Source organism: Marasmius oreades, chromosome 3 (genome assembly GCF_018924745.1).
Source record: "Marasmius oreades isolate 03SP1 chromosome 3, whole genome shotgun sequence".
Classification (NCBI taxonomy): Eukaryota; Fungi; Basidiomycota; class Agaricomycetes; order Agaricales; family Marasmiaceae; genus Marasmius; species Marasmius oreades.
Window position 1 is genome coordinate 257,050 of NC_057325.1, and position 27,939 is coordinate 284,988.

At 47.8% G+C, this 27,939-nt stretch overlaps 7 protein-coding genes across 7 annotated transcripts; 2 read left to right on the top strand and 5 right to left on the bottom strand.

Annotated features, from left to right (window-relative positions):
* Positions 1 to 959: 959 nt before the first annotated feature.
* On the top strand, positions 960 to 2,026 carry E1B28_005386 (uncharacterized protein; the record flags this gene model as incomplete). Its single annotated transcript, XM_043149944.1, has 3 exons — positions 960 to 1,501; positions 1,571 to 1,598; positions 1,649 to 2,026. The coding sequence occupies 3 exons, from the start codon at positions 960 to 962 to the stop codon at positions 2,024 to 2,026; spliced, it is 948 nt and encodes a 315-aa protein (XP_043011028.1).
* Positions 2,027 to 2,612: 586 nt separating this feature from the next.
* On the bottom strand, positions 2,613 to 4,399 carry E1B28_005387 (uncharacterized protein). Its single transcript, XM_043149945.1, has 5 exons — positions 4,254 to 4,399; positions 3,859 to 4,180; positions 3,692 to 3,805; positions 3,543 to 3,629; positions 2,613 to 3,488 (listed from the first exon to the last, which is right to left on the bottom strand). The coding sequence occupies exons 3-5, from the start codon at positions 3,761 to 3,763 to the stop codon at positions 3,015 to 3,017; spliced, it is 633 nt and encodes a 210-aa protein (XP_043011029.1). The 5' UTR covers positions 3,764 to 3,805; positions 3,859 to 4,180; positions 4,254 to 4,399; the 3' UTR covers positions 2,613 to 3,014.
* Positions 4,400 to 5,691: 1,292 nt separating this feature from the next.
* On the bottom strand, positions 5,692 to 6,484 carry E1B28_005388 (uncharacterized protein; the record flags this gene model as incomplete). Its single annotated transcript, XM_043149946.1, has 2 exons — positions 5,692 to 6,355; positions 6,411 to 6,484. The coding sequence occupies 2 exons, from the start codon at positions 6,482 to 6,484 to the stop codon at positions 5,692 to 5,694; spliced, it is 738 nt and encodes a 245-aa protein (XP_043011030.1).
* Positions 6,485 to 10,686: 4,202 nt separating this feature from the next.
* E1B28_005389 (uncharacterized protein) lies at positions 10,687 to 11,367 on the bottom strand (the record flags this gene model as incomplete). Its single annotated transcript, XM_043149947.1, has 1 exon — positions 10,687 to 11,367. One exon carries the CDS (start codon positions 11,365 to 11,367, stop codon positions 10,687 to 10,689), a length of 681 nt encoding a protein of 226 aa, XP_043011031.1.
* Positions 11,368 to 17,307: 5,940 nt separating this feature from the next.
* E1B28_005390 (uncharacterized protein) lies at positions 17,308 to 18,625 on the bottom strand. Its single transcript, XM_043149948.1, has 2 exons — positions 18,476 to 18,625; positions 17,308 to 18,424 (listed from the first exon to the last, which is right to left on the bottom strand). The coding sequence occupies exon 2, from the start codon at positions 18,383 to 18,385 to the stop codon at positions 17,549 to 17,551; it is 837 nt and encodes a 278-aa protein (XP_043011032.1). The 5' UTR covers positions 18,386 to 18,424; positions 18,476 to 18,625; the 3' UTR covers positions 17,308 to 17,548.
* A 4,171-nt stretch (positions 18,626 to 22,796) lies between these two features.
* On the top strand, positions 22,797 to 24,189 carry E1B28_005391 (uncharacterized protein). The gene is made up of 2 exons (XM_043149949.1): positions 22,797 to 23,003; positions 23,067 to 24,189. The coding sequence occupies exon 2, from the start codon at positions 23,329 to 23,331 to the stop codon at positions 24,031 to 24,033; it is 705 nt and encodes a 234-aa protein (XP_043011033.1). The 5' UTR covers positions 22,797 to 23,003; positions 23,067 to 23,328; the 3' UTR covers positions 24,034 to 24,189.
* A 2,286-nt stretch (positions 24,190 to 26,475) lies between these two features.
* Positions 26,476 to 27,436, bottom strand: E1B28_005392 (uncharacterized protein). Its single transcript, XM_043149950.1, has 6 exons — positions 27,387 to 27,436; positions 27,277 to 27,325; positions 27,079 to 27,185; positions 26,975 to 27,022; positions 26,666 to 26,919; positions 26,476 to 26,610 (listed from the first exon to the last, which is right to left on the bottom strand). The coding sequence occupies exons 1-5, from the start codon at positions 27,387 to 27,389 to the stop codon at positions 26,875 to 26,877; spliced, it is 252 nt and encodes an 83-aa protein (XP_043011034.1). The 5' UTR covers positions 27,390 to 27,436; the 3' UTR covers positions 26,476 to 26,610; positions 26,666 to 26,874.
* Positions 27,437 to 27,939: the final 503 nt, after the last annotated feature.

A 27,939-nucleotide genomic window follows, 5' to 3' on the forward strand; every position in this document is an offset into this window, starting at 1 on the left:
AGAGAACCTGAAGCCACCACTTTTAACTCACCTAAGAATTCGTAAGCTCCCAGATGTCGATTCCAGTGAGCAGGTCTGCCTCCGCTGAGTCCCGACTCTTTGCACGTCGCTAGTGAGCGCTTGAGCGCTCATCATTTGATTTTGAGATACTTATAGTTCTAAAAAAAAACACCGATAGCATAGTGAAACCCAAGAAAACTGATCATCTCCACGTACCATGGCGTTAATTGTAATTGTTGATCTTGACTTCAGGACCGGACCAAACTGGAGCCAACCTCCAGCCAAACAACTCCAATACCAATCCAATACAACTCAAATGCCCCAAGAGCTTTGATGATTGATTGAGCAGAGCAACGGTTTCAGTTTTGATTCTCTGTGATCCTTTCCTCTTGAAGACAATATTGACCTTGATACACGGAAAACGGCAGTCAATATCAAGTCAAACATGATGGGAATTGGCCAGGATCGTGGCGTGACAAGTCACGCAAGGTCATGTGTTGTTACGCTACACGTGCTGTGAGTCCTTGGAAAGAACCGTAACTTACTTTAACTCTCATTCCGACCTTCTCGCCCTCCACAGGGATAGAACCATGTGCGCCTACATTCCGAATCCAGTCCCCGAACCCAAGTACCCTTGCACGATGAAAACAAACGTGGCAGCCACTTAGCCTCCTGCCCAACTGCCGTCACTACTATCATGTCGTAATTACATTGTGAAAAATTTTTCTGTTTCGCTTCCACCTCCATCTCGTTCGCCAATGGCTCAGCACCATGGAGCTGCTCTTTCCTCACTCCCAACATTATATCCGATTATCTTTGCTGCAGTTCATCTATCCATCGCCACACCAACTCAAAAACGGCTAACAAGTTCTTCCTCTTTTCTGCGTTATTTGTCCTTCCTGTCAATGCTGTACATAGTTTGGCAGACTTTTTTATACAAAACAACCGGAAATCCAGGCATGAACTACGCTCTGGCCTCCTGGTTCATTTCCTATCTTCTGAACGCGTTCACCTGGCTCTTTCTCGAGGAAGTACCCCACAAGTTCAATGTTCCTCGGGTTGGCCCTGACGCGCCGTTTACGACACGCTTACAGGAAGGAATCCGGCTCATGAGTTCTCCTCGAGGAATTGGATGGTCCCACGAGCCAACACACGCTCTTCGACCGTCGCCACATCCTTCCACAACGCGAACTCAGTTCGTTGTACGACAGCTATTTCACGCTTTGGTGTACCTGAGCGCACTATCGCTGATTGGCTCTACCTATATCCAACAACAAAGCTGCTTCAAATATGGTGGCCCTTCTGCAGGGGATCCGATGTATGGGCTCACAAGACGCTCCTTGAATGTCATAGCGTTTGGCGTGTGTGCGGTTTCATTATTGTCAATGCTCTATTGCGTTGTGACTGCAACGGTTGTTGCGTTCCGCATGGCTACCCCCCAAGAATGTCCTCCGTTCTTTGGTAGTCCCGTTCATTCGTCGACTCTTCGTGGGTTCTGGGGGTAAGTATATTTTCTCTCATTTTTCTCCTGAGGTTTCTGCTTGGCTTAACCCGGATTTTAACTCCCCAGAAAAACTTGGCATCAATTACTCCGCTCCGTAAGCTCTTCTTTAAGTAACTGACGATTATTGTTCAATTTCATACTTAGGTTGTTTCGCCTTATGGACGATCTCTCGCCGGTGGCGTCTTACGTTTCCAACAGGGCTCGATTCCATACTCTTTGATTCAATGCTACACAGCGTTCTTCATCACCGGCCTTTTGCACGAAATCAGCGATACCATGACCAGACAGCCTGAGGATCGGACACTAGGATTTGGCTCGAGTCTCACCTTCTTCCTTTTGCAGCCTGTTGGCATCACCATCGAGTCCGTGGTCATCTATATATACCAATCACAATTTCGAGGCGGTAGTAAAAGTTGGGAAAAGTTCGTCGACTTCGTTTGGGTAGCTTCATGGTTGGTTTGGTGTGGGCCGATATTCATAGATGCGATAGTGAGCAGTCGGCTCACGGACTACGAGAACTGAACATTGAACATCCGGTTCGAGCGAATCTTCTGCGAAGCTGGTCAAGAATCGGCGCCTCCCGCGTTTTATTCAGGTTGTTGTAATTTCTGTGTGGCACCTCTGTAGACGTTAACTCCCGTTCCTTCTGCGGTTTTGACTCCGCGGCGAAGTGAAGATGTGGTTCTTTATCGAGTACGAGTCAGTCAGTGGGACAGACGCCAATGGCGGCGTGTCGCCGTGATGCGTTTTCCCTCAAGATTAACAAGGGGTGCGTTTCTTCTTTTTGCGCATCTTTCGGAAGATCTGAAAGATCTGTCGACCGTCTGAGGCTCAAGGGTCCTGAACCTCTGTCTCGTATACGCAGAGTTTGTGTGATAGCGGATAATCGTGTTAAGCTCACATTCTTGCGGCTGGAGAACTCATACTTTATCGAGGGTCTAGGTTCAGTAAACCCTGAATACCGTTTGTTTATGGAGAATAATCTCTTGAAAGCGCGCTCTAATGAGGCCATCCAGTCCCTTTTAAGCACATCGTTCAAAGCCAACAGACTTCAATTTCGTGTTAAGTATGGGAGCGCCTCAATCAGATATAGAACGTATATCAGTAGCTTCAAGTTTTATTTGGCACAGGAACAAGCCGCTACTACACATGGGGGTCGATTAGAATACGGCTCGTACAACTAATGAGATAAAAAAGTAGTGTCACGGACACAGTGAGGGTTCAAAACAGGGGATCATCTGAACGAGAAGAAAAGTGGTCGCAAATGTAACGTACTAAGTGTGATTAAAAAGGTCTTTACTGAGAAGGATGAACTTGAGAAGTGAAAAAGAAAGGGAAAAAAGGGAAAAACACGGAGAGACACATTGAGAGTTCAAAACAGGGGATCATCTGAACGAGAAGAAAAGTACTCGTAAATGAAACGTACCAAGAGTGATTAAAAAAGTCTTCACTGAAAAGGATGAACTTGAGAAATGGGACAAAAGGGAAAAACACGGAGATGGATGAGGTTCTAAGCCTTCCAAACTGGCGGCCCTGGAACCATACGATGGTTCAAGACTGAAACGTGTTCCGCAGAGTCAACTGCTAGGTCTTCAACCTGCTTCTCCGTCAATCCTCGCTTCCAAGTAGGAGGACCCATCTGTTGACCGTCTTTCGCCCGTTTCCAAGTCGGTGGACCGGGCTTTTTGCGTTCGTTTAGAGCATCACGTTTCCAGGTTGGTGGTCCAGTATGGACAGTATCCGTATCAGGTGCCAGGGTACGCTTCCAAGATGGAGGGCCAGGATATAAAGCCGTGTCCGCAGGCGTGTTGAGACTTTCCGAGTCATCTGCACCTGTGAGGGTCTGGCTAACGATACGTTTCCAGAACTGTGCGGTGGAACGCGCTTTGTTCTCGATGAACGGCTCGCGTCTCCCCAACGATCCTAGGAGGTAGCGATCGTCGAGGTGTTGGTTCCTCGAAGTAGAACGAATATCGCTCGCGTCCTAATGATGTCATAAGGCAAAGAAAAAATTAAGGTATCTATTGAATTGGCTCACCGATGGCATGCTGGTGATTGAAGTCTGTACGTAGCCATCGTCGCCTTTAAGGTCGGTATTTTGTCGATCTTCGACTGCATTTGGCGCCTGAGTCGTTTCATGAGCGACAACGCACAAGATAGGTATTAGGTATGAGCAACACAGCTTACCACTGGGAACGAGACGACGGCGACAACTTGAGCAAGAACGAGGATGGAGCCTAGTAAAGTTCGGAGTGTCATGTCAAATGAAGGCTGAGGGGTAATCAAGAGACGAGAATGTCACTGAAGGGTGAACCTGAGAATGAGTGATGAATGGTATAAGTGAATGACCCCGCCTTTTATGCCTCCGGCCTCGTATAATATAGGAACGCCCAAATATCAAATCGCTAGATCGATCTCAGGCCGTTGAGGTTCGAAGTTGACAGTTCTTGAGATTGGCTTTCCCCCCTGATGCGACGCAATAGGCATATTCTTCCTCGACACAATTTTCGTTTAGTTGGAACCCTTGAATGTTCAAAATTGACAGGTTTCAGGTCCCTTAGGCTCGAGGTTCCCAGAGATAGGTGTACTACGCAGCATGTGGGCAGGATCGCGGAGCAGGCCTGCTAAAGACGATGAGTAATACATACTGAAATCGCGGTTTTTCAGGGTGATGACCTGATTGCGGCGTTCGAACCTTTAATTTCAGCTGGGATCCGAGGGTCAGAAAGGATACACGACATTCGCGTACCGGGAGTAGAATGACCAAAATCACCGATACACAGCGGCCGCAGTTGATAAGCTTGCTGGTAGGATAGCAAGTTTACAGTACAATCGATGGAATCGCGCCTTGGAAGACTACGAGCACCAGAGGTCATGTTGTACGAGTGAGAGAAGGAAGTCAAAAATGGAAAATTATTAGCACGTGGTTTCCAGATGTATGACAAATTAAGCGTGAGAAACCGCCGCTTCTGAATCACCGGCGCCAAAGCGCCATAAGACCAAGTTCATTCAGTCGTTCATTCAAAATTTCCTCCGCTAAAAAGCCATTCGTCTTGCCCAATCTAGCATCTTTGAACCGACCCGCTCAACGCTACCTCGACAGTTCGGAAATCGGTTTCCTGGAGGGTCGCCGATTCTGCCCTAGTCACTCCCGCGAAGTCATGGCTCTCCAGTCTCCCGCAACAGCTGAAGTTCAGGGGTTGTCATTCTCCTCCAGTTCTCCTATAGGTCGTACCTGGGTTAGCGATGTCCTTTTCTTGATTACCAGGGTTGTACAAATGCGGAATGATTAACCTACAGCTTATCTAGAAATTTAGAGTGTCCGACAAGTGTTTTCACGAATCTCTTTTATACTTGAAGTTAAGATTTTTGGACTTTTGGCCTTGCCTCCGAACTTCTGTGGTTAAGCAGATCTACTATCCAACTATATGTGTCAAGTCTCAACTAAACGAACGAAAGCGGTCCTTCTCGCAAGAGGCTCGTCGCGGTCCTCTGCTACTTCTCCTCGTATCAGTGACCCGCGGGTACATTTCACTGACCTGTCCCGACTCGGGGTGTCTAACGGACGTTACTACCTCAAGCTCGCACTGCCTGAGGCCTGACGGACGGTTCACTTAGCGAACTAAGCCTATTCACTTTGGTTATTCGCCCCGCTGTAGTATTCTTTCCTCTTTATTGTTGAAAGAATATGTAGCTATTCTCATACTAGGTATGAAAACATTGAATCTATTACCTTCAAAGTGCACAGAGTACGACACGGGTTTTGGTTTTATTACTTTTTTTTCTGTGAATTTACTCACTAAGAGTCGTTTCTTAATGATCACACATGTACAAAGTGCTCATTTCCGACTCGGACATTTACATACAGTATATGACTCTCAGGGTCCGATAAACTTTAATGTTGTTATACACGACTCGCTTGTGTATCACCACCTCAGTTCGCTCCGGGTGATTGGACCCACTGACTCGATCGCCAACTTCTCTCTAATATGAAAACCTAGGTGCGTGCAATATACCCGTTAAAATGCCACGCCGACTATTCGAAACCTGGGTCTCAATATATGTAAAGTATACCATCAAGTCGACTTGGCAAGTTCAAATTAAGGAAAATCATCCTTTCAAGCGACAACTCTCCCACCGGCGTCTGCAATAAAGTTCATGAATACATGAAAGATCATCCAAAATTCCTACATGTTATCCGGACAGTGGCCATCGTGGTGTTCAAAGTCCTGGTGGTGTACTATCTGCCCGCAACCGGCGCACACGACATAATAACCAACAAAGTCTCGCATGTATCTCTCCAAGGCCCAGTCGCAAATTCTTTGTCTGAACGGAACCCTACGCTGTGAGGACCTTGCGGAATTTTTGTCTTCCTCTACGGGCACCCGGGACTCCTGGTCGTGATGCCGCGGGAATGTGGGGTCATTCGTTCGACTTCGAATCGAAGGTATCTGCACGCTGGTCGCATGTATTGAGGCTGTTCTAGGCCTTTTGATGTCTTCTCCTAGAGCAGGACAAGAAGATGGAAGGTTTTCTAGACAGCCACGGTCGGTCAATTGAAGTGTGAAAGGGAAGGAGGACAGATTCGAGACGTCCAAGGCGCTTCTGGTGGGTGTCGGTGGAATGCTCGCCGATAGATAATCGCTACTGGACGTCGGGAGTGTGCTGATCCAAGGGACCACCTTTTCCTTCGGTGGGGGTGGTGGCGGTGGCGAGTACGCTCTTAGGTCATCGTTTCTGTAGCTCGCGGTGTCAGAGCATCCTGCAGGATAGAGAGGTCGGCCTTTAGACTTTCGACCGCCTAGCAGGGAAGATTTGGATTTGGGTGTATGTGATGGGTAAGGAACGAGCCTAGGTTTTCGTTCAAACGTTATGGCACGTTAGCTAGTTGCCCTATATCACTCACCCTTCTGAGGCTGCAGAGTCGGGATACAGCGAAGAGCCAGTCGAGCTAGATACAGGAGTCTTCCAATATGACATTGTTAGACGGGAGAGTGTTACGGGACGGACGTGGGATATTGGCGGCCTTTTATACGTTGCGGGTGCGGAGAGGTGGGGATAATTGTTCCATAAACGCATAGCTTTAGCATATGGGTTGTTGGGGAAAGATCGGACTGAGGTACTACCATATAGGTCCTTTGCGTGATATTCGAAATGAAAGGTCGTTTCAATTGCTGGAAATGGACTCGAAGACACACTCCGAAGCCTAAGGAGGTACTCAGGAGACAGTACCCCTTGCTGAGCTTGGAATTCTGTTCCCTTCTATTCAATATCAATATTACCAAAGTGAGTCGGGAGCTCAACCCGCTCGTATACGAGAACCGAAAGGTAACTGCCGCCGTGACAGCTCTGTGGGTCCATGATCAATGGGAGTTCTGTGGGCCGACATGGAACACGCCTACACGTAGGGGAGATTGAATACGCTCTATTTCTGTAAGATCCAGTGTACGCTCCCGAAATCTGCAATGGAAACCAGCTAGAATTTCCCAAGGATGCGCAGCTGTCGACGGAGGGAAGAATCGAAACAATGTTTCCAGTAGAATTTCCGCGTCTGATTATTGTGTAGTGGTATATGTAAAGCTTGGTTCTCATAGCTCAAGCGCTCATCTCCAGTAAAGACTAGCGCCGGCTTTTTCTACACTAACTTGCCCCGGTACCTTGTTCACTTGAGTCTTGAGGAGTGCAAAAGGTTGCGAAGGGCATTCAATGGCAGACGAGGTCCGGTTAAATCGGGAGCCCTTGATGTTCTCGGAACCGTATATCACTATCTTCTAAAGTTCGTCAAATTAAGCATTTTGGGTCCCGCTTTCTGGAATCGCGAAGATGGGCTGAGTCCATTCTATGGAACCGCGTTTCCCACTGTCCCTGCAGTCGCACGGGCACCTACACTAGTATTCAACATTGCATCCGGTTGTTTTTGGTTCTGTGGAGATTTTTTCTTGTGAAGGGATGTTGGCAGCTTAGTGCGAATAGACTAGGGAGTGTAAAGGACGGGGTAGAACTGAAAAGGAAACATGAATTGTTTTCCCGGTCATGATTTTCGAACATCGATTCGATAATTCTTACTTTCGGTGGCTTCAACTTTTCATTCCGTGTACAAATAAGGTTCATTTTGAGATAATAATGATCTGAAGCATACGAAAAGGAAATATAAGGAATTAGTAGGTAGAACTTGATAATTATAAACCGAACCAGTGGTACCGAGACCGTGCAGCTTTGTTTTACAGCTTCTTTCGTATAAGGATACAAAGTTCCCCTCTGTCACGGTTAACGGTTCGGAATGGAGGTGTGGCTTGATAAATACACTCCCGTGTAGGGTGCATCGTGAGGGCGTGAATCATTGACTGTGACCCTGGAAACGAGAGTGCCAGTTGTGGTTGAGCGGGGGAAGGCACTGGCTGCTAAACGCGTTGTGAGGTCGGTCGTTAAATCATCCCAAAAGGTGAATAAATCGATGATCACGACCCCGGAACTGACATCGACATTCGATACCTCAACTACCCGACTACACCGCCCTCTGTATTGGTCGAAGATGAAATCTCACGACGAGGTCGGCCAATGGAAGGAGGCACTGCTAACCACTTCCAGAAACGATCCTAGGTACCCCAGCCACGACCTATCGAGCTGAAGAAACTTCCAGGAAAGTCTGGTCAACCGTCACCTCCCTTCCGATCCGGCGACCTCCTGATCATTCCCGTCCATTATCGTCGTGAGATCCGTTGTACCCCCACTCTTCAATCATCTCTCCTACAGACATCCGTATATGGGACTGCAGACCATGTGCGTAAAGTGGAGGAATGTGGTGAAGGTTGTGGATGAATGTCACGTTCTCAGTCATTCAGGCATGAGATTGAAGAACTGTACTTCGCCAGGCATTGGAATCATGCTAGGAGCTATCGGACCCAAGTTCTATTACCTGCGTGGGATAGTCGTCGTTTTTCGTTTTTGGTATAGCTCGATCCGGAAGCAGGAGCTAAGAGATAACCTCCACCGGTAATGGGTTGGATACCTGGGTCTTATAAGAGGCAGTTTTGCGGCGAAGGTGACGTCCGGACATCGATATGTACTGCCTCTTCTGATTGTCATCCGTGAAGTGATGATTGATCCATGCGGCTACCGTTGACAAAAAATCTTTAGATAGTCTGACGTTAAACGAAGGGGTATGCCTTTACCGTTCTCCAAAACTACAATTTTCATGATAATTGTCTCCATCCAGAGCTCCAATAAGGTTCTTGTATACTTGCTTTTTCGGGTCACAATCATGTTTCTGGACAGATCCGGTGCCAAGGATCACCCTCTTGAAGTTAAGGCTAGTTGTTCACCCACAACCAAACTAATGGGTCAACACAACGAAGCATCTGTTTTTCACCTTGTTCCAGCGTATCGGAGGTGATGGAAGTTCGTGAACAATATGCCTTTCTCAACACCGCGGATGGGGACAAGAGTATTTTGGGCTCTGGACCTGAGTTGAACAGATCAATTGAGCGGGAGGTGCTTACGACAATTACTGAGGGAGTACCTGTGAATGGCAGTGGATGTAATATAACCGTAATAATACTTGTTTCGACCTGCTTGACCATTAGCAAGGGAACTCCTCGGGTTGGGTGCTGCTAGATCAATTCTGACAAGATTTCGCCCACGAGTTCAAGTGTCATGCAGACATGGGTGCCTATGGGACCTACAGAAAAAAAAAGGTATTCCGCCATAGGCTCGAGTTTTCGGGCGATCGAATAAGATTATTTAACGGCCGTTCCAAAAACTTGAGTTCGTTCACCGCATATTCCGTATACCGCGAAGCACGCTTCATCGTCTTCAGCGCTTCAAGATTCAAATTAGCGCAATCAGTTTTGTAAGAATAGGCTTTGAGCATTAGTAGGTAAGACGAACCTTGTTCTACCCCCACACCAGCCACACCGTTGAGAAATGACCCCCAACCAAGTTCCGTCCCCCCGGGTCGATTCCTGGTCCCTCCATCTTCTCTGGAATTATTTCGAGTAAAAATGAGGACCGCAAATAGTTCGACTTCGAGTCTGGAGAGCTTTTCTCCTGCAGTTGCATGGGAAGAATGTTGTGGGAAACCGATTGCGCGAAGTTGGATGACTGTAAATGTGTGACATATCCATATCCGTGACGCCTACGACCTCGTGAGCCAACCGTGACATCGTGACTTGCGACTCTCAGCTTCCTCACTGTCAGGTCTTCCTCCCGTTTCCTCGTCGTCGATCACATCGGACAACAATCTACGACCATTAAAAGGTGTGAAAAATTATATCTTTATTTTTTGTTACTCAGGCAGCTCTATGTAGCTCGTGCGCTTGAAAGACCAACTCTCTTGATATTTGCGACGATATTTACGGTCATGTTTTTGCTCGGAAAGATGGATTTTGTGCAAGGTGCGTGAAGACATCTTAAAAATTTGTCTTTATTAAACTTACTCGCTACAGGTTATATGTCTCTATACGAGTCTCAACAGTCCGACGGTCTTACTTGCAAGTGAATCGCAACATGTCCCGTTGAATTTTCGCATTGGACAAACGTTGTCTCTCGAGGACAACAGGAATGAATCAACCGGGCCATGGTCATCGCCTACCTGGTAGCCAGTGGAAACGTCGATGGATACCTCCGAATACTTTTATGTCGCCGCCGTTTAGTTTTATCGCATAGGACTTCATGCCCAAGAGTTCTGGCTGGGTTGCGCTTCTGTTGGGTCAACATATCTGTCCCCACCGTCGATTATGCAATCCTGAAAGTGTCTCTGAGACTGTCTAACAGACGGCACGCTGCATCTTCCAGCCTGTCGTATTTTGGAGTGTTCAGTGAAAGTGGGTATCGTTTCTTGCAGTTACTCTCCAGAAGCTAATCTACATTACAGGTATCCCCATTCCAGAATCATGTTCAACATATCGTATCTATCATTGGATGCCTGTGATGGTGTACGCCTTTGTGGATGATCCGGACAGTTACCTCGTACAAGTTCATCATCTGCCTAGCGCCGCAAGCTCGGCTTTATTTCGCACAATGACGAACAACAGTGGTTTCTCAAATAGAATTCCCACCTCGTCAGCTCTCCCAACTTGAACCATCATCAGGCCCTCGCACCACTCGTTCTTTGGATTCTTCGATGAAAAGGTATCGTTGTTCCAATGCTTACTGTACAAATGCTAACATAAATATCAGGGATCCTATTCCACAATCATTTCCCAAACGTCCCCTCCAACATCGCTCTTTTTCAGACCGACCAAGATTCTTCGACCTTTCAGAAACACCAGTCGTGGATATATCTTTCCCTCCAGATACAACTCCTTTTGCACTACCTCATATATCGCACATAGAACATCCACTACCGCGACCCCTCGTGGATTGATCCCCGACGCATGCGCCGTAATACACCACGGTAGTAGCGGGTGTATCAAAGCTAATGATGGAAGTGGTGGATGTGTAGCTTCTTCCACCAAATATGCCATTTCAGGCGCGGGACATCGATCTCCATCGACAATATGTTTCAAGCCGTCAAAGGAGTAGGATAAATCAAATCGAGGTGGTGGTGGTGTCCCATCGTTCCTTCGCGTGAGCTTAGGATGCATCACCACCCGCCTTCCATCCATGTTCTGAGATGGAAGAGGTCGGCAGCGTCGGGTGCGGGGTTGTCTTCCATGTAGGGCCGCTTGCTGCATGCTCGGAAGCACCACGAATGGAAGTAGGGCTGGGGATGAGGGGAGCGTGTTTGGTGGTGGGCGCGACCTGGGTGAGGCTCCCAGTTCGCTGGGGGCATGAGGGAGAGAATATTCGGGATATGTTGTATCGCATTCGCTATCGTTGCCGATCGACGTTCGCAATGGTGACTGATGGCTACGGCTCACCATGGTTGGCGATACCCGTAGTAACAAGGGTGGGCTACTGGCCGTGGATGCTCGGCGGGGGTTGTATGGTGTCGAATGCATGATGTTGAAACGACGTGCCAGCTATTTTTTGCGACGTTGTAAACGTCGTGGTCAACCCCGAAGACCATCGTCAGCGGTGTAACGACATACCCTAATCGAAGCTTGGCGAGCACCAGCGCACTTGATGTCAGCTTGGGTGCGGTGTAGGTTGTTTGGGTCGGGCTTAGTCGCGGATCGGTACCCCAATAGCTCAAGGTCGTGGTTTGGGGTCAAGATGTGCTGGTTTGGGGGGAGTTTTGTGCTCAGGCTCAGGCTTATGTACTTCCACGAAGCGCTCGCGCACGGACCATCCTCTACTCTTTCCTTCTCAGGCTCGCATTGGCTCAGATTCTTACCATGTTGGGCTCTGCCTATGTTCTGGTACCGTTCCGACACCGTTACTGCCTCTATGACACCTTTCTGTTGACGATCCCGTTCGTCGTTTCAGGTCGCGAAATCCAAACTCGTACCATCACTTGGATTATCCTTCTATTGTGTTTTAATATCATCTATGAGCGCCCATAGTCTACATTTAGAAAATGCTTCGAAGATACAAGAACTATTGATATACCTTTTATGCCGCCCCAGATTTTCTACCCCATATTTGGATTTCCATATGTATATAACTTGGTTCCCCTTGTCTTCTGCACTCCGAGTCCGTGGTTAGCCCGTAGACTTGTCTGGCTATGTTCTCTTTTTGATCGGCGTTGTAGGTGCGGGTACTTTGACGAGATGATCATGATTTAGATGGGAGTGACCCATTGGTAAAGTTTGTGTTCGCCGTGTTCGCCAACACAGCGTGCCATCGTCAAACAGATCCCGCTCAGTGCACCGTACGAATCTTTGCGTACTAAACATACTTGCCGCACAATGCGTCAGGTTTATCCCCTTTAAAACGAATTTTCTTCAAAAAAAATCGGTATCCAGGTGCCACGCCATCCGGTTCTCTGGAAGGATTAAAATTCGGTATTGGAGATTATCCATCTTTTTTGACCACTTGCGTCAGTGAGTTAGCTTCCCGTATTTCAACGAGATCCAAACACAAAGCGGCGGACCCACCAGGACATCTTGTTCTAGATGTTTTTGGACCCCAGGATTTCGTGGATAGGTAATTCTCTCAAAGGCCTCCCGGCTTCAGGTTCCCATTCCGCCACACATAGTAAAACTGATTGTCATTTCAAACGCTACCAGTACCACGCTAAACCGCACCTTGGGTAACGTGCCATCTCGAACATGCAGATTCTAGTGTCAATAGAGTCATTTATCCTTTTCAGACTTAATTCCGAATGCGTATATGTCCGTTACTTACTAAACAAAGGTCGGAATTCCAATGTCAGGTAAGTATACCAGGAACGTGGCGACAATTCGCTTCCCATCTATCTCCCTACAATCTCCGTTACTCAAATCATCCCCTTCCCGCCATTTGAGTTTGCTGAAGGAGGTATCATGATATCATTCAGGCGAGTAACTTGTAGCACGCAAAGCTTGTCAATCACGGTGTTGTGAAACAATCTCCGTGTACTCCAGAGAACCTAGTAGTAGCCTGAGGTTCAACGAGAAACTTTGATTACTCGTTCCTCTGGGTTCCTCAACGACTGAACCCTCTGATCCTCGATGTCAAATGGGTGCGGTATAAGGATAACCGGTGCAGAACCCCACTAGTGAACTTCTAGGGCCAGAGTTTACTTCAGCTTGGGAAGCATAGCCATTGTAATGGAACCTGTCAAGAGCTATTTGAGATTTTGCCTAGCGGTACTTGTCAATTAACACTGAATGAGATCGAGTTGCGATTAGTGATTTGCCACCAATCCGTACCGCGCTGGAATAAATAATCTCTTTTCTCCCGCGAAGGGTTATTTAACTTTTACTCGTGCGGCAGAACCTGAAAAAAACCGTTAGTCACCTGTCGACCCAGGATAAAATTAAAACAGCAAATTTTGTATTCCAATAACTACCGCCTCATCTCAAATTAGGATTGGACTGAGGAAGACTGTCGAGGTCCGAAAGCCTTCAAAGAATTCGTCCGAGCCTCCAGAGACCGATGTCGTATCGAAGAGAATCCGCATGTTATCTGTCAAATTGGCCAAACTTCAACGTGGAGAGAATGAGGGGGAGCCAAAACAACACGCGCCACGAGGACGTTACGGGATTGCGGGCCGAGATGGGCGGGTGGCACGTGGCACCGACCAACCAGGCACTGCAGTGCTGCAGCTTCTTTGACGGTGAACTCTATTCACATTCCCATACACTCTACACAGCCCATGCAGCTCCTGGTATACCCACAAGAGTATAGCGTGCTGAATTTATTTCTGATGCTCGTTATTCTCTCGAAAGATCGATACGTGTGTATGGCTCATAACCCGAAAGGGTTTTGGCGACTTTAAGCAGGGATCTCAGTGCGTGTTTACGGTGACTTCATGATTTGTAGTTCAATTATTTGCAGATATTGAACACACGGCCATATGCTCTTTCATGAATATCCATCCAAGCGCGAAGTCCGAGTAGGAATGCAGTAGCGAAACTCGTGTCAGTCGGATAAAAGAAAGTCGTTATAAATTTGTTTTTTTTTCTTTCAAAAATGTTGGTCTGTACTGAATATTGGTCAGATTTCAGGGTTTTTCCTATCGTTTCTCGGGATGCGCGCGCATATATGCTGGAGAATGTGACCATGAGCTAGCGAGCCATAATCTCAATCGAAAGAAGGTTTAATTCGTTTTTCTCAGCAAGTCGATTTTCCGTGATTAATACTTAGATCATTCTAGCATTGTTATTTGAACCTCGACTCACCGGTATCCCAGATTGTGCAAAATGCAAATTATTCCGATTCGGTGGTGCTAAATCATTACGAGACATCATTTTACCAATCATCCGAACCTCCTCTGCCACTTCCTGCAGTGTTCGAAGACATTGAACTTTATCTCCTCTCTCCCCGATGTCTTTGTCAGTGCTCTCCGAGGCACTGTCACCTTCAAGGTCTTCATTGTGCGAGCTTCTCCTTCCAGCCAGCGGAGCGATGGTCTCCACGAGCGACGCCGTCTTCATCGACCTCTTATTGAAGTTTGCGGTACTCCGGGAGCATAGCACTTGCACTGTGCGCTTGGGCACCGGGATGCCCACTGAAGTTCAGATCCTCTAATTCATAACCAACAAGCGATGCCTTCCACCAGCTTCCACCCCTCCCTCTTGGTCGATTGCCCCAACTGAACCTCAGGCAAGGGAGCAGGTGTAGTGAACCGATGGATGATTTTTATGGTCGAAGGCCTCCATTCAACCCTCAGCGCGTATCCCTACGTCGCTTCCCCGTGAATCCCCTATAGCAGCCGATTTTTTCCCGTAACTAGGGGCTTGGTCATTCAACAGCCCTTGCTGCCTGTTATGGCTCACTATTCCTAACGCAAACCATTTTGACGGCCGGAGTCGCCGCTTCACTTGTTTTGCATCTTACAAATCTCGATCTACTATTACATTCTACGTTATCTGTCTTTCTTTCTGGCGCCTCTTCGCACCCAACGTCCATTTCCGGGGAATCTTATTCAGCTGGACTCAAACAACGTCAACCCACCCTCCCATCACATCAAACGCGTCTCCTATCATACCTCATACCAAACATAGTTCCCATATATCCCCTCCCGCATCATTCCGTATGAGACCAACAAACTTTTTGTTCCTCCCTAGCAGATCTATGCGCCTCCTGGCCTGCCAGTCGTTCCGTTCGTCGATCGGCATCGCCAATGACTTCGTTATGGAACAGATGACATCCAGTACTGTCACGAAGACCTCTCCCCTAGACGGATGTACCGTTATGGCCCAAGGGAGTTGCGGGTGCAGTATGGCCAAGGATGGGAGCTTAGGTTGGGTCGCCCAATCCCTGAGGTGTGTGGAAGCAGGATGTTCACTCCGGGTATGCACTATAGTCCCGATCATATCGAGTCGACATCCTTCCTGGGTGCCATGTGGGCGGTACTGCAGCGTGGGATGAATATCGACTTCTTTATTCTCGGACGCTTGTGATGGGAGTGGAATGCAACGATTTTTAGGCCTGATTGACTGCCGTGGATCGATTGGGGACAAGGGTGAGTTTCCTGTTATGGGAGCGTGTAACGCGCTTGGGTTGACGTTCGTCATTGCTGTAGACAAGGATGATGGTGAAGGGTGAAGAGGCGGATAGGTGTAGTTCATGGTCATTTGTGGGACCGTTGTGGGGGGTTGTTAAGTTAGGTCAAGCTGAGAAGGGGTGACGATGACGATGCCGTGAAATGATGGATGGATGGAACAAATCAATAGCGGCGGGCCTCTTCCTCTCAGTGATTGCTTGCCTCTATGCTTCTGGCGCTCCGTTGTCTACGCTCGTAAAGGATGTAGTGGCGGAGGAGCACCAAGACCTTGACCCCAGTTTTTCCCCTGTTTTATTCACGCTTACGCGGCGTTTAACCTCGCTGTCGAGTAGGAATGTGCTGCTCTGTTGTTGGAGGTGTTGGGGAGAGGGGGTGCAAGGCAAAGGTTGGACGGTTCCAACTGTTCATTCAGTCTCGAAAACGCTTCATATTTTCGGCATCCGAGTTCTATTTGATAATCTATAGGTATAGGTTTGGTATTCCCATGGGGTTCAGGAATTCCTCTCTTTGGCCTTACGGGATGGCATCAAACGAGCAACATGACAGTGTCATCCTTGTGCACAGCTGACCCTGCTGCTCAGGCTAGGTGGGTCTGCCCCGTTTGAACCTAACGTCGCTATTTTCCCCTCTAAATAGTTCTCCTTCAGGGATATATTGATTCCAATCTCCTTGACGTGGACGTGGGAGGATATCTAATTGGGTAAGTTCCGACTATGTTTGGGCCGTTTGATCCTGATGATCTTTGGTCGGAGACTTTTCCACAGTTGTGCTTGCTGAATATAGGTTTTTATCTATATGCATACGACACGACCCCAATTGTGTCATAAACATTTGACAAGATGTTCGTCTGAACTTGTAAAGGTGTAACAGATTTACTCAATCGGTGAGTAGGAGTGACTGATATTGATTTTTCAATTCAGGCGAAAAACTTGTTTCGTATATTCAAACAATCGGAGTAAGGTTCTCCCTTTCAATTGAATACGCTCAGAAAACAAACTGGGTCACATAGGCACGAGGCCCAATAAACACGCCGCGTGGCTGTGTTGGTGGCTGTACTTTCCCTCCCCCAATCAGATTTTCCGAATATCAATTTTCATGGTCTTCACCGTCGTACATTCAGCGGCGGTGATCTCATTTATGTCTTATTGAATACAACCCGATTTGCACCCTCTGTGTACGTCTCCATTGTTCCTTCCTTCCAAAAGGTTGCTCAATTCATTTGTGTCAATAGAAAATTTTTTGTGTACTCTTCGGCCGATGTAGGTGTCAAAATTCTCGCTAGAACGCGTCGACTTTTGGCCGCCTGGAGTGTCACTCTCGAATTGCTTGAATTGATATACTCTTTGAGGAGAGGTTCTCGGTTATATCCGTCAATGACAGGTCTTTAGAGGGAACTGCATGCTTATGGGGAAGCACTTATTAGTGCCAATACAGTTACGTGTTCGGTTTTACTCAAGCAGTGGTTTCAGGGTCGACCCCAAAATGGTGCTCTTTGCTCTGGCTAGAGTTTTGCGAGCGGTACGTACGTGCTGTAAAACCATCGCATCGGCGATAACATGCGCATACATAGCGAACGGTCTGAATGGCATGGTGAGCTGGCACGCTCATGTTGTCAATTCCCCTTCTGACCTCAAACACAATACAGTTCTTTTGCGATTCATTCGAATTTTCTGGTCATCCTTTCTCGTTTGCAGGGCGGTGCATTATATTTTTGTCCCGTCGTGCCTCAGGCGAACTGCCATATCAACGTCAAATCGCTTTCTGTTTTGTTGTAAGTTATTATTTTTCATTGTCACAAACGTCACCTTTACGACTAATAAACTACACAGCAACAAGATATTCAAATGATACATGAACTATCGAAAGCGAAGCGGTCCGGACAGATATACATGGAGATGCAATAGATGGATTAATGATACATGAAAGCGGGTTGAGAGATTGTAAGTAGTCGGGTCATGGGTCCGTTTGAGTAAAACTGCTGTAGAGGTTCTCTAAATTCCGCGGGGCTGTCATCTAACATGTAGTCTCCAGGTCTCTGTCCCAGAATGACTTTTCGATAAACCTGCAAAGATCGTCTTTCCGCTCAGCATATCCAACCGAATCATCTCTCGGTGCCTTACTGAATCCCGTTGCGATATCCTCAAGTGGCGTGCTACCCTTCCCGACCACTCTGGATCAAGCGGTATCTGGAGGTCTTTCCCCAGTGTGTAGAGGATATCCGCTATTGTCACGTACTCTGCTCGAGAGCGATGGACCGTAATGCACCACGGTATCGATGGATGGACAATCGTTAATGATGGTAGGTGTGGTGTCGTCGCAGGAGCTGACAAGTAGGAAGGATGGGAGGTCATGTGAGATGCTTCTGTACGAGCGCGTACGAAATGCTGGACAGAGGCGAGGTCAACGGTTTCGAATCCTGACGATTCTGGGGTACTTCGAAGGGAGGGATGAAGTATAAAGTCTCCCCTGTGGCCGATTTGAGATGGAAGAGGGATACATGGAATGAGGGAACGATGGGGTGGTAAAGAAGAAGAACTGGGGTATTGACTCCGGGGCACAGGGCTATCAGTCGTACCCCATTTGGGTGATAGCTCCCGGTCGTGCACGGACCATGCTGATGTGCCCACTGTCGATGATCTGGACGACACATACGGCGATGACCAATAGCTGTGTGGACCGTTTGGGGAATTGTTGGACATATTCGTACGGTTGGTGAGGGTGTTGAAGGGTTGGGGATCTCTTGATTCGTGCCACGGCAATTCCTGACTCGACGGTACCGACGTCGTGTGAACGGGGGTCAAAGTGTAAGTGCAGTTGTTGCTTTGACTCTTAGAGGTTCTGACCATCGATGTCGTTAATCGGCGTTGAAAGTTGGAAGACGCGAGCTGGAGGATGGTCAGTCTTGAGGTACAGACGTTCAAGACGTCGATGCGCACCTGCTTCACGGCTACACGTCAACTCGAGCGCGGTTGTTGGCTACGCTTCGGTTGTTGGCTTCGGAGAAGGCGACAATGGGTTGGGAAGGTTCACAGACGTGAAGGAGGATTTATATGAGTGGGGGCGTTGGCGCAGCAAAAATTTGAGGAAGAGGAAACAATGCAATCAGGACATATATAGCCGCAGGATTGCCCTGGGGTTAGGTCGTGATTGACATGACTTACGTTTTGTCTTCGGCTTTCAAAAGTGATAGACCAGCAAACGATTCCGTCCGAGTTCCGTTACTACGGAACCCCAAGATGGAGACCGAAATTCATTGTGTCCCGCATTTCCCCTCGAACCTCGCTTTTGCTGCCAACACAGACAGAACGACAAGTTCACTCCCTCCATCCAATGCAACCTCGAATTAACGTCATCACGATAAACTATCAGTATCCGCCCCACAAAAACAGAACTGCGTGAAATTAAACGAGTTCTGGGAACTTGGATATAATGACTCGTCTTGACCACAGGAAACAGACGGACAACAACTCTATCAATTTTCCACTACACCGGGTCAAAACTGTGTAAGGGCTATTACCTTATGTTCAGTTTGGGCTCTGAACAATGAAACGACATCGAAAATCCAAAAGGAAGGGCTATTACCTGAAGGTACTCACGTCTCCGGCATAGGCCGCGTATATTCCGTCGTATCTCCTCGAGCCTCGAGGCTTACCCGCCGAGCCAACACGCAGTTCTTACCATAACGTGATTGGACCCAAGTGCACGGCTGCTTTGGGTGTCAGACTGTCAGTGGCTGCTTGAGCTTGGAATAGCTCATAAATGTCGCAACGGATGTCATGAATCGGTAACTCATGCCCATAGCTCACACGGTCGGCCCTGATTCATTGGAAATGTTCTGGTTTCGGGCGCAAGTTTCCTTTACTCATTCTCAAAAACGCGGTAATCAAACCGGGATCGTCTTAACTCCCCTAGCAACGGGGCTTCTTTCTCGGGTACGCCCAGCGGATCGCAGCGCCCATATGCCTCAGCAGCTGGAGTCAGGTTACTGCGTATATTCGGAGGAATAGTGCATCTTTGATCGCAGATGGCAAAGTAGCTGCGACAGGGGAAAAGCTCCACATATCGGCACATAGTTCGAGCAATCCATATCTGGTACCCAGCCTGTCACTCATGTCAGGTTTTCCAGGTATTTTTTCCCTGTTAGATCTCTCAGGGCTTCTTCCTACTTTCTTGCGCCTGACCTATTGGGTTGAGGTGTCTGATGACCTCGGTGATATTTTATCCGACGAGAAAGCCAGGGTCGAATCACATCAAAACCATCATTTATCGCTCTCTTGGACGATAATATCATACTACACGTATCCGACAGACGTACACGTTTGAGGTCTGGATGTACCCACTGAACCACTCCCAAAGTCTCTCAACCCGGTTCCACCAAACAGGTGGTGATCTCCCGCGTTACTTCTCGTAACGTTCGGGCAATCTCGACCACAACGCTCTATTTGTAATTGGTTGCTAGTGGCTGGCTACGGTGCATGTTCTCCATGATATATCATACCCTGATGATTGGCCTCCCGGAATTTATGAGGACCGAGGTCACGAATCGACTCCCATCAAGAGTATCTATTCCATGGCTGCCTCGAGGCAAGAACAATTAGGTCGTTTCGAGGCTTTTAGAGCCCTACAATGCATCCTGTCCAAGTACGCAGCGAGTGAACAGACGCGAATCTCACAGTAGATCGGATCCAGGTCAGGTCAGATAACGCTTAGGCGCAAGGGCATTCACAGGAAAGGGGAGAATCAAGTGAGAACATCAGGGGCTCTGAACAAAAGGATTTGATCCTTTACGAGGCAATTACGATGGATAAACTGACCTTTGGTAAGTCGGACTGACTGTTCCAATCTTCCTTTTCACCTGATCGTTTCCAATCAATACGAATCAAAGTGTGAGTAATCTTTTGTTCTCTCAACAACCTGTTACCGCTTTGATCTATCATTATGCTCACCGGACGTTTTAGGCGCACTCGGGCCGGTCCGGGAAATGCCTGGTCACAGCTGGTGTCCCAGAACCCGATGGATGATAAATGAATTAATTAGACTTGTCAGAACTTGTGCAGTGTCAGTCCTGCATAAGCAATGGAGGAGAGAAAGTACGGCATTCCTTCAGAACCAGAACAGAGTCTCTGGTAAGTCCCTGATGTATGATGTATGTGCAAATTCATTAATCAACTTGCCTCTGATAAATATCATCGTTGGCAGGACTTCGCTTACTACAGTGAAGCCTTTCCGAGTCGGACATTGAGTTTTGAGCGACCCCGGCGCGATGCTGCGCAGATCCGACAAACATGAATCCAGAACTTACAGCTTACTTGAGAGCTCCTTTCCCGACATATTAGTGGGTGATAGATATGCGGAATATGTTCGGCGCTCACGGTGAGCTGTTAGCCCTTATACCCAAGTACGACGTGTGAAGCGATCGCCGCCAGAAGCGACTTCCATCAAGTTGCGGGAGTCAGTACACCAGGCTCGTCCCATTGGCCATGTTCTCGGGCCTCCCGGTAATGGCAGGCATGTGAGCCCGAATAAAACTAACACATTCTCGACCATTGCCCTTCGATTCTTGGGTAGAAAGTTTCAATTTGAAGTACCGATCTGTCGGCGGCTGAGTGTGGCCATGTTGGCTTTCCATTGTCATTATGCGGGTCGGTACGATTGGCCGCACTATTCTATCATTTCTACTGACTAACCAACCACCCTGGCCTAGTAATTACTTATGGATCAGGGTCCACCGAACAAGCTACTTCTCCAAATGTATATCAGTTGTTCTTGTGGGTTCATCTTTAAGTTGCATGACCAGGTCTGATGTTCCTGGTTTCTAACCAGCAACTTCAAGGCCCAATCAGATCTCAGGACAAGATTAGGAACAAGGACCCTTCCCCCCCACCTACACCCGTTGTAACGGACATCGTAGTATTCCTGGATTCATTTACCTCTATCGAGATTTTGATTGAACGGTGTCCCTCGTTTCGGGTTCAGCTGCTACTCCCTGATCGTCATGTACCCGACGTAAGTGCATCAGTACTAGCTGTGGGGAGGGTCAACCCAAACTCGCACCTGGGCTTGTGATTTCAGAGGCGATCACTATCCGCTTCCCGGCTGGCAGGTCCTCAACTTTGGGGTACTGGCTAGGCCGAGAACATCGCTGTTGTTGTCAACCGTAAGAACAAGCACGTACTATTCGCACACTCCCAGAGCTCATTGAACCTTCTTTTACTAGTGTAGCAACCTGACGGTGATCACTGTCAGGAAAGAAAGGATTGCAAACCGTAGATTGTACCAGGTTCCTGTCGAATCTTGAACATGATCCGATGCAATGGCGCCTGTTATTATTCCAGATTCCTATTACTATCGATTTGTGCCGTCGCCCGATGACGCCGAAATGCGGCTGACCAGCGCCAGCGCTTGAACCTCCTAAAATACTCAACGGTCAACCGCGCTTCCACAAAGAACAAGCACCGAATCCCCCTACCCGATATTTGAATATGGAGAGGGTCGCAGTCGCATCAACAACTATGAATCATCGTGAATAATTTATATTGACACTATCGGTCCGGAGTGATTTCGAGTAAATAGCTTTCCCCCTTTTTTTCACCGAGGAGGCTCATTCGCTCGAATTGACTGACTGGTGTACAGGTCATTGTACCCGTTGACATTGTTCTTTTTTACCTCCAGGCGCTCCATTTTCCCATCCGGTGTGCCACTAAAACCTGGATCCAGTCTGTTATCGTGGCTCACTACCTGACAAAAGACCAGGTTTGGATTGTATTTGTACTCAGTCGGACGTTCGAATACTGAATGAATGGTTATCGTCATCGCTTTCGAAAATTTGTTTTCTTGGATTTATCCGGCTTCACTTCGTAGTACCTCGGTCTGAAAAGTGACATTTCCTGCATCACCTTCATGGGTATAGCTACTCCGGATCGGAGACAGCCTTGTTTTTCTCCGCGTTCCAGAATTCTCACCTTCTGACTTGTTCCTCCCTCTTCGAACTATCGACCATACATCCTTTTACCTTGAGAGCCTATTCAGCTCAGTCATCTATCGAATAAATAGCCACGGGAAGCTGAGGTTCTGAGAACCCTGAGCTGGAATCTTTTCGCCGGAACAAACTCAAAATGACTCACTCCACTGGCAGAAAACACACTTTTAGGCGACGCCGCAAGGTGAATCCGTAGCTTCTTCTGTCGGTTCCGTTGCCTTCTCGGTACTCATCCTGGCCCCCCGAAGTTGTACGTTGGTTGAGCGGAGGTCCTCAGGCCTCAAGCCGCGCGCAGCCTACCTCAAGGTTATTTTCCCACAATACCGTGACCGCCATGATGGCGGTCTGCGGAAGGCCACTTTCCTTCTTCTCGACTTCCATGGAGGTCTTATTTCAATCTTATCTCTCTGTCCTTGGATCACAGATATCTTTTTTTGGTGTCGCAGTGGAAATGGCTCGTTTGTTCAAGTTTTGGGCTGTTTGAGGTGAGTGAAGCTGATTCCTTGTTTAGTCCCGTACTGGTAACGGTATGTTTTTTTCCGCGGTAGTTTTCTATCTTAGGGGCGTTGATACGCTTCATCTACTTCAGAGCTTCAGTATCCCCGTTTCCTTGTCTGAAATTGGCCTCGAATTCTATACCGAACCATCAATCGAAATAGAATGTGGGGAAACCTCACAACCGAGTAACCCGACGTGTACTGGATTTAAAACTGGAGGTTAACCTATCGATATGACCATCCCGCCCTTAGGGTTCACCTCCCAAACACCCAAAATTAACACCCTTTCCCCGCCGTGACTTGCTAAAGGACCATGACTGTGCCACTTCAGAAACGCGTGAGGTTCGCGAGGAACAGGACCGAATACCCTATACCAGCCAATCCAGCCCGCACACGCACATCCTCATCATCTCTTTCATCTCTTTCATCTTCAAAAGGCCCGGCAACACCTCCACCCTATCGTTCAATAAGCCTGCCCAGCCATTCTCCTTATCCATCCTACACTCCATCTAAGCGCGGTATGAACCCCATCCGTGTTCATTACCTCCTCGCATGCACCCATGAACCAGCTCTCGACTTCGATGTCACTATTCCCATATCTTCTTTACCATCTCGACACCGTCCACCCAGTTCGCTCCTCGCCGAACCCGCCTTATCTCCAGCCGTTCCGTCATTGATTCTCACCACTCCTCTTTTACCCTGGTCATTCACAATCTATCCCTCGAACGGATACTACGTCAGCGTACGCGACGTTCTTGACGGGATCTACCATGCTCTTCGGAGCAGTGCTACTCATAAAGATTACCTTTTCGTTCCTTCGAGGAAGGACCAACATCGGATTCATGAAGCTTACGAACGTCGGTGTAGTCGTATTCGCGACTACCACGCGTCCAGAGAGGAAAAAAAGAGTGGAGTAAAGAGAGTCGATTTCCTTCGGCAACGTACTCGGTTCATTGGAATCGCACCTTCCGATGATGCAAGAGCCGATGTTTGGGAGCTTTGCCTAAATTATCATTAAATGGTTCTTTATTGCGTTTGACCTCCACCAACCCCGTTTCCGAACGCGACAAATTTCGTTTTGGGACTGTACTTTAAAAACAGGTTTTTCATTTTTACGACTTGTACTTCTTTGGGATGATTTCACTTATTGTTGTACTTATACTCACGACACTGCACGATTGTTGTACTGTATGACTAAAATTTATGACTAGGATGAAAGCATTTTGGTTCATCAATAGCGGAAAGAGTGAGATTTCCTCCTCCGTTGACAGGTTCCGAGATAAGTCCCGCTGGGAGAGCGGTTGAGAAGTTTGTTATGTTGGAGCATCATGACATAAGGCTAAAGGTGTATATGAATACAATTTTAAATCGCATTTCTCCGATAATAGTCCAAGGAACAAGTACGAAGAAAAAGGAAAGTTCGAAGGAAGAAAAGTTCACGAAGTTCAACCTACATATAGGTTATAAGCATGACCGTTGGCACCTCTGAGCGCTCAACAAGAACGTTCCCGAGAACATACCCAAAGGCTTGAATTCCAAAACTCCATCATGCGAACGCCTGTTAGTTCGATTGTATGTTCAGCTCCGAATCGGAAGATGTCAAACCCCATCCCAAGCGGACTAACGCGGTACCCATGATCATCACCACGACCACCACGGGCCAAGAGGGAAGGGCACTAAATTTGAGGTTTACAACCGGCCGGAGAAGCAAGTTTCCGTATGGAAGGAACGAGTTCAGAAACCTGCCCTTCTCGTCCTTACCCACCCACCCTTCCAGCCGCGGGTTGCACGGTTGCCTTTAGCTAGATCACAAGCGGTTCTCCTAGTCCGCCAGGTATGAAAGTTGGAAATGATCGAGTACATACCTCAAGACAGCAATATTGATATTCCCGCCCTCCCTTTTAGGAAGGGTATGTAGGGTCGGGTGTCAAGCCCTTCCGAGAAAAAGACATCTCTTTTCCAGATGAAGCGCCGGAGCAGCTTTTCCTTGGAAGGCAGCGGAGCCTGAGCGCGACCAATGATACGCGTGGGGGATGGGCTATAGCTTGTCGACAACAGCGCTATGGGGGAGCAGATTGGAAAGACGATCATCCATAGCCACCCCCTCCCACGTACGGCGGGTGTTGCTGTTGGCGCTATTCAAAAGGAAGTGGAGGGGGCCGTTCAGAGATTCCTGGGGGCTTGCCACTTCCAGAGGCCGAAGATGGAAGCCAAAAAAAACCAGAATCGACCGATAGAGCAAGGTGTCATGTTTTTGAGCACAAAAGGCTGCGAAAATGAAACACCGGCTATGGGCGAAGCTGTGAAGGTTTTGCAGACCGCGTGGAATTGGTCTGACAGGTTTGTCTGTGTCTGGTGAGGCTGAGCTGGCTCTCCTCCTTCAAGAGATACAAATCGTTCTAGAACAAAGTTAATTAATCAGAGGAGGTAGCCTGTAAGCATATCCCTACGTTGATGGAAGCCTGAGAATGGACGGTGAATCGTTGACCACAGCCTCCGGCGGAAAACGTATTTACTGCCAGAATTGGAAGCTCTTTTCAAAAAAAAAGGAGAGAAAGCGATGTTGTCAGCAGATGTACACGTCACGGTAAATCGGAAGGAAACCAACTCACCAAGTACGTCTAAAAAAGTCTTGACAAGAGAACACCTCGATGGATGATCTCTCGACAAACCAAGTCAGTTGACACGGCAGACAATAAGATATCCCCTCCGATTTCAAATTTTAGAAAAGGGAATGAGAAGACGCGATCAACAACCGCCCTTCGCATACAAACGATCTCCTGTAAAAAGGGTCGACATAGCCTACAATCGGCAAAGCAGCGGGAGAACAACCTCCAAAAGCAGCGAAAACGTAAAGCAGGATCGCTCATGCAGCGCATCCCTGTTCGCCCTGAGCTGAGATGATTGACTGTCTGATAGTGCACAAATTAAGATGTATGACATACCAACATTGCCAGACGACCTTCTCAATCTATTTGTAGGGCTCCTTTCTACCCTGTTGATTCATTGACGTTAAAGCACAGCTGATTATTCCTGACGGATGACCGGGATAGGGTAGGTCAGCCCTCCTAGCTAGGAATGAATGGTGTCACACATCAGAAACCAAAAGAAAAGCGACCGATTATGGCGAATGTCACGTACAAGGGCGCTCCGGCTATTTCAGGACCTGCTCAAATTCGTAAAAGTCCCGCCCAGACCTTATGAAAGAAAAGAGGAATCAAAACATCAATCTACTATCGTTTGAAGGAGAACTTGCCTAAAAATATCACCACTTCCATCATCGGTTGAACCCTGGTGTATGCACTGCAGCGAGCTCCACACATGAATGAGGGCCATCTCGCAGTACAAGATGAATGGACTGAATAATACCTCATCAGCGCTCTACAACGAAGATGCAAGAAGCATGTATTATTGGGAGAAGTAAACCTCCGAGGGTACCAATGATCATCGATCCCTTGGCCTGCGAAAGTAACTGGTGGCTATTCAATCTCGACTCGTGTGAAAGCTTACTTACAGGTTGCCTGCAGGCTGTCGAACAATAATGTACGACGTTTGTGGGTCGGATCTGATAGCTGCGCAAGAGCTTCAGGCCATGCTAACCAGTTCTACAAATCAGCATGGAGGATTCGACGAAAAAGGTCAATGCATACCAGCATTCCAACTCCAACAGCTTCAAACTCGACTCTTTGATTTAGAAGGACAGCCACTATAACACTCCTACCAAACACGGCGAATTAAAGTGCAAGGCTTCTCAGCACGATATCTCAAGCGTTGTTTCCACTGCCACTGGGAAGGCGTAACGGAAGGTAGTGTAGATTTCCTGCGACAGGTAGGGAATTACATCTTCCATAAGATAGTTCTAGCTCTTCTCCTTCTCTTTGAGTTCCCGAAGTTGCTTGGAAAACTGAGGATGCAAACGGCAGTCAGCATGTATCTAACGAGGAAAGACAGCCACGTACCGAGAATGTCCATGAATCGCCATCTTTCTTAGGCAAAATATATCGATGCTGAGAAGAAAGACGATGTTAGAGATGACATGAAGGAGCAAATTTTGAGTATGCACCTCTTTAGCTGAACTGAGCTGGAATACACCGTATAGTATGGCGGTTGCGCCTAGAGAGAATATAGTGGTATTTGACTTCCAGTTCGAGGGTCTAGTCCACCAGCCACCTGTATACAAGTTATATATCCAAAAGCAAGTGATAAAGCGACAGGCGGAAAGCGTTAGTGATGTGGAGGGATGTAAGTGATAAAGGCAGACCAGCTGGCGACCAGACAGATTTTGGGTAAGGATATCTTGCACCTCCTCCCTGGAGAACAAAATATGTTTTTTCAGCGAGTGAACATTACGTTCGATGATGAGCGGCTTGCCATTGTATGCGTGCACGACGTTGACGATGATGAGGAAGGCTCTGCCCGAAATGTTCCACGGTTCGGGTTCGGTATACACGTGATTTAGGTACCTTATCCGGCCCTCGGCTCCCGGCACAGCTTCCGTCTTCTCTTGGTCTTCTCCCTCAACATAGCTAATTAAGCTGAACCGTGAACGACGATCTCGCAGAAAAAAAGACAAGTTGTGGGTTGGCTCTTTCAAGTTGCATGTTTCTGTCAATTATCAATCTTACTTGACTTTCAGGACCATGCAACGATGAGAACCTATGTACTACACCCTTCCCTATTCCATTGATTGGACCATACTGCTGGAATAGATGTTCGACTGCTTTCCACTATGAAATAGCGCATGTATTCAACGAAACATACCTCTAGACGGTCTCCGGCCCTCTTGGGAAGTCGACCTCATCGGAAAACGGTCCGAGGGCGACAACTCGTATGGATCCCGATCAGCCGGAAAATACCGTATCCATTGGCTATGGCTCCCTAACCAACCCCACTGAGGAATACCTCAGCGTTCGACGAGCGACTG

What these genes read in the sequence shown, in the direction of transcription:
- E1B28_005387 (XM_043149945.1), bottom strand. Translation starts at nt 3,763, where the DNA reads ATGACACTCCGAACTTTACTAGGCTCCATCCTCGTTCTTGCTCAAGTT. An exon ending in CCGTCGTCTCGTTCCCAGTG is followed by an intron (nt 3,630 to 3,691) that starts GTAAGCTGTGTT and finishes GAAACGACTCAG; the next exon opens with GCGCCAAATGCAGTCGAAGA. An exon ending in CAATCACCAGCATGCCATCG is followed by an intron (nt 3,489 to 3,542) that starts GTGAGCCAATTC and finishes TGACATCATTAG; the next exon opens with GACGCGAGCGATATTCGTTC.
- E1B28_005390 (XM_043149948.1), bottom strand. Translation starts at nt 18,385, where the DNA reads ATGGTCAGAACCTCTAAGAGTCAAAGCAACAACTGCACTTACACTTTG.
- E1B28_005391 (XM_043149949.1), top strand. Translation starts at nt 23,329, where the DNA reads ATGACTGTGCCACTTCAGAAACGCGTGAGGTTCGCGAGGAACAGGACC.
- E1B28_005392 (XM_043149950.1), bottom strand. An exon ending in ATCTGTCTGGTCGCCAGCTG is followed by an intron (nt 27,186 to 27,276) that starts GTCTGCCTTTAT and finishes ACTTGTATACAG; the next exon opens with GTGGCTGGTGGACTAGACCC. An exon ending in GCGATTCATGGACATTCTCG is followed by an intron (nt 26,920 to 26,974) that starts GTACGTGGCTGT and finishes TTGCATCCTCAG; the next exon opens with TTTTCCAAGCAACTTCGGGA.